We start from the raw sequence: 5,189 nt of genomic DNA on the forward strand, positions 1-5,189 counted from the left end.
AATATTATAACATTTTGCGAAAATCATAAAAGACACTAATAATAATATTAAGCCACACGTTTTATTAAGAAAATCACAAAATAATTACTTTTTTAATGTTACATTTTTGTTACATTATACAAATAATAAAAGACGTACTTATTGATAATAATAACTAAAATATAATGGGAAAGCAAATCGAAAGTAACTAATCGCCAACAACTGACACAATATGCGTTATGACCGGACTGACTCACTTGTAACCCTGCAAACTTCTCGTGACATATGACATAATATAATGCCGTTTTTATAAGCGTCAAAGGGTTGTCCAATTTATCGGCCGTTCCCTGCATGACAGAAATGGCCCTATGGCCACAAGTATGACACGCATCCTGGTAATACTGTTTTCCAAAATAAAGCAGTGCCTTTTTGTCGCGTCGATGTGCCGGAGGTCCTAAGACAGTCCCTCGAGGACCTCGGAGTGCCTAGCCGTCGTAAAACCAAATTCATAAGTGACAACATTTCCGTACGCAAAGCTGTGGCACACGATGTCCGCGGGCGTATTACAACGGCCGTTTGCCCGTCGTCTTGACTTCTGCAGCGACGGTAGCCGTCATAGACCGAGTACAGGCGGCTGACTTGCTTTGAATGCGGCCGAGTTTCTACTGTGGGGCGTCACTAGCCGAATAACCTCAGATGTAGGAACTTTCAGCAAAGACGTTACGGCCGCAACTGGCCATAAAGGTGATAAGACTAAAGCGGATCTGTGAAAACCCTGTGAGGTGATGTTGGTAAGCAAGGACGGGTTTTTATTGCGGGCCCAGTAGACTTTAATACGGAAGCGTGAGGATTTTCAGACGGGCTGTGTGAAGGACTCCACACGCCTAATCGATATGGAGGCCATGGGACTGCATGCATCGGTTATGACGGTGTGATGCAGCAGGAGGCAAAGAGTGCAATCTGTCTGTCCGTGACGAAGCGAGCGACCGCCGAGATGGTCTTACGGCATACGACTCGTTCATCTGACAGACAAACTGCATTACTGTGAAGGGATGGCTGACTAAAACGTGAGCTGCCGTTTCACTGGTTAACGGGTACCCATTTAAACTGTCGAAAATTCCAATCGCTGCCCGTCATTGACAGGAAATCAGTTCTCAGGACCAGCTGATGTCCAGCGTTTCATCGACGGCGCAGTCTACGCGGTAACCCTGACGGACAATGTGCGCTGAACGATCCACGCGGTCCAAGCAGCTCTGTCACGATGATTCCAATACCTGTACTATGGGAGTTCATATCTGATGAACCAATGTGTCTGGTTTACAAACATTTTTTTTTCATGTTGGTGTTTCCATAAAGCTATTAAATTCTTGATTTTATATTTTTAATCGAATAATATTTCGAAAAAGTTGTATAATAATGATTGTAATATAAAATTACATAGTAAATAATAGTAATCTATATCAATATTTTATATTTTTGTATAGCCATTTTTAAGGAGAACCTACCTATATTTTTTGATTACCTTTATACAGACCTTGTGTTACTTAAAACTTAATAATATATTTATATGTATATTTTTGAAATTTAAATACCTACTATATTTTACCGAAATTTAATGACTTAAAAATTGCTCGTTCAATTTAGCAATGTAGATCAAAATTTCAAAAATATACTTATAAATATATTATTAAGTTTTAAGTAACACGACTTGATTAAGTTCTATATAATATAGTGTAATGGTAGTACAAAACATAAATGTACCAACTAAACCCCTTGTAATGTTTGACCGTTTCCTAATTTTATGAAATACGTTTTAATAGGTATCGGAATAAAGCACTCGGCACTGAATATGTTATGCAATTACAAAATGTATATTGCCATTACCACACACGTATTTTATGTTTAATTTTATATGAATGAAGCGTGTGGACAACTGTTTAATATATCTCACGTATTTTAATATTAAATTTAATTCATACAAAAATGAAAACGTACAGATATAGGTAGTTAATGAATAAATAGATTTAGCAATATTACACACGGAGCAAGCTATGAAACGTAGGTACCTGTAGGCTGTAATAATATTATATAGCAGTCCAAAGAATTATTATTATGCATTTTGTAAGCTAATTAAAAATAGTTATATCTATATCTATATGGTGGAACTCCGTGATAATATAGAACAAATGTAAGATGACCCACGCTTCAGGGATATATACATTTATAAATTGAAATATATATATATATTATATTGCTTATAATAATAAAATAGAAATATTTAAATGGTGGTTTAATCTTTAATGTCAACACACAGTTTATATTTTCGATTGCACATATTTTTTTCATTTGCACGTATAGTGTGTCACACTGCTCATACTTTTAATCTTTGGTTCAAAGTATTTTGAAACTGCATCATGCTAATAATTAATATAAACATTTTATGAAAATTTCAAGTATCTCTGGTTATTAATTTATGAGTTAGGTATACTAAATAAACTAAAGCGGGTTTGTCGAATACTATTTTACCTCAACTTTTCCGTTTTCCTGGTTATTTTTAAAAGTACTGCGAATTGAATTTTTTACTTTTGACAACCTCCTCCTCCCGCCCCCAAACTAACAACAATATTAAATATTCTATCAGAAACTACACCCAAAGTTGAAAATCAAAGCATTTTTACTGTCTACCGAAAAAGGTGATGAAAGACAAAAAAAACACACACACATAATTTATTGTAAAATCAATACAATCATCGCTCCGTTTAAAATCTGGAATTGTTAGATTTTGCTGAACATTATAGAAAAATTAAATTCATTTTTTCTATACCCTTGTTTGTGGAAAATTAATACTTAATTATTATTCCAATATTTTACCTCCAATTGTTATCATCAATAATTTAAATATTGCCATATAGGATGGGTTATTAATTATTGATTTATGCATTTAATGATTTGAACTTAATATGTTAAGACTAATAATTTTATCAACTTTATACGTAGTATAAAATGATTGGTATAAATAAATTAAAAACAAAATGTATTAATTTATATACATTCATACGTATATGTATAAATCACTTATAATATAATATATTACTAAATATATTTGTTTATAAGTATAAGAACACACGTCATGACAATAGTTCAAGTTTCTTTTATATATTCCGTTTTTTTCATAGTCGCCTCAATGACATGAAAGCCATTAGTAAAAACAAACATCCCAAGAACATAAAATACACACTGTAGATCAAAAACTGAAAATATATCATGGCAATACTCAAGTTGTGAATTAACATAATATAAAACATTTGATTTACATTTTTAGCATGCTATTTTAAGTTACTTTCTGTTGAAATTCTGACATTTGTTAAATAACTGTTATACAAATGTTTACTTAATTAAACAACATGGCTATAACTGTACTTTTAAACTAATATTACCTATAGTATAATATAAGATACTTATTGTATAGTATTTTTATCAATCACCTTATGCTTAAATACTTAATTAATAGAAATCTTACCTGTTGACGAATGTCAAAAGAGAACAATTTATCTTCGACGACCACCACAGTGAATAAAATAATTAAAATATACGCAACCAATTTGTTAAATCCAAATATTAAAGCATAACAATTCCGTTTCAAAAATTTGGCAACTTCTGCGCTAAAAGATAAAAAAAATATTTGACACTTATATCCACCTTCATAATACTGTTTTAATCAATTTGATAATATGAAAAAATGGTGTAAAAAATTAGAAAAATCCAAAGACACTTATAAAAATAACCTATTTCTACTAAAAAAATTACAAAAATATAAATATAACAATCAATATATTATATTATTATAATCCTCAAAAAATTTTTAGTTACTAGTCGATTAAATAAACAAAATTTATATTTAAAAATGAGTATTTTTAGCAACAAATTAACTTTTTGTATCAATGGATAATTTTCTGAAAAAAAAATGGTCTTAATATTACATTTTGATTTTACCTTGATATTGTCACCATTGTCTGATATGTACAACAGAATATTATATAGTATGCATACGACTTTATTAAAGATTCAGTAAAAGAAAGGAAATATAACACGCCTCCAAGTCCCATAGCTACTAATGCCATTATCATGTCTCCATATTTGTCCCAGTAGTCTCCGTTTACTCTTCCAATCGCATATGTAGCAGCAGCACCTCAAAACATTTAAAAATAGTATATCAAATAATATATCAATATTTTATAACATTATAATCGAAAAATCTAAAAATTATTTAAAAACGTTGTATCAATTAATAAAAGATCGATAAATAATATTCTAAATAATTTAAATAAAATTGAAAAAAATTTGCATCACTTACTGAATAATGTGGCCAATGATTCAACTGCGCCGTTCAAAGAATTTAGTTCGCCGTGCGCTTCAATTTCTTCCCAATGAAGTTGAATATATTGCGAAACCTGAAGAAACATAAATCAGTCTTATAAGACTATGATTTGTTGTAAAATAATAAATTTAATATCAGTGATTGTATAAAATGAACTAGTTTTGGAAAACTGAAAATATTTACCAATATATAACCACTAAGTGATAACGACCACCAAACTGACCATTTAAATACGTTAGCATCCGCATAAGCTACATTGAAATCATCCCATAACATTTGAATAACTTCAAAGCATTTCATTTTTATAAAGTATTTCTGTATTTATATAGTCAACAGTATCATAAATATTATATTATCGTTACAATGAATATTATATTTTACATACATTTATATTATTTTTATCTAGATTCATATTAGTAGATTCATTGATTTTTGTTCGAATAATTTTTTCATTATCATCTACAAACACGTCTATAACTGGTTCTTTTACATTATAAAAATATAAACTAAACTTAACTGGTGGCATAATTAATGACCAAATTGTAGTTAATATCATACCTAAAACAAAATATTCAAGCGCAAGTTTGACTATACATTATGTAGGAAATGCAAAAATAAATATAGCTATACACCTATACCTATTATCAGTGCCGCAAAAACCGGGTGTGCAGAGCGTGCCGCGCACACGGGCCCCAAGGCTTACATACATTAATTTGGGGGGCCCCGGGCCCAACCTGGAGCAGACACTAAAATTGTCTAAAAACGCAAAACTTAATAGTTACCTACTCACGATCATTTTTTTTAAAGTTAAAACATTAATGTAGTTGTAGGT

General features: G+C 30.7%; 1 protein-coding gene across 1 annotated transcript; it reads right to left on the bottom strand.

The window, feature by feature from the left end:
• Positions 1–2,321: 2,321 nt before the first annotated feature.
• On the bottom strand, positions 2,322–4,709 carry LOC107883748 (thiamine transporter 1-like). Its single transcript, XM_029486310.1, has 5 exons — positions 4,541–4,709; positions 4,334–4,430; positions 3,973–4,168; positions 3,500–3,641; positions 2,322–2,396 (listed from the first exon to the last, which is right to left on the bottom strand). The coding sequence occupies exons 1-5, from the start codon at positions 4,655–4,657 to the stop codon at positions 2,322–2,324; spliced, it is 627 nt and encodes a 208-aa protein (XP_029342170.1). The 5' UTR covers positions 4,658–4,709.
• Between the last annotated feature and the right edge of the window lie 480 nt (positions 4,710–5,189).

This window comes from Acyrthosiphon pisum, chromosome A1, assembly GCF_005508785.2.
Source record: "Acyrthosiphon pisum isolate AL4f chromosome A1, pea_aphid_22Mar2018_4r6ur, whole genome shotgun sequence".
NCBI classification, from domain to species: Eukaryota; Metazoa; Arthropoda; class Insecta; order Hemiptera; family Aphididae; genus Acyrthosiphon; species Acyrthosiphon pisum.

Bases quoted from the DNA above. Each gene is read 5' to 3' on its own strand.
- LOC107883748 (XM_029486310.1), bottom strand. From the start codon at position 4,657: ATGAAATGCTTTGAAGTTATTCAAATGTTATGGGATGATTTCAATGTA. The intron at 4,431-4,540 runs GTAAATATTTTC...ATGTTTCTTCAG, and splicing joins CACTTAGTGGTTATATATTG to GTTTCGCAATATATTCAACT. The intron at 3,642-3,972 runs GTAAAATCAAAA...TTTATCTTTTAG, and splicing joins ACAATGGTGACAATATCAAG to CGCAGAAGTTGCCAAATTTT.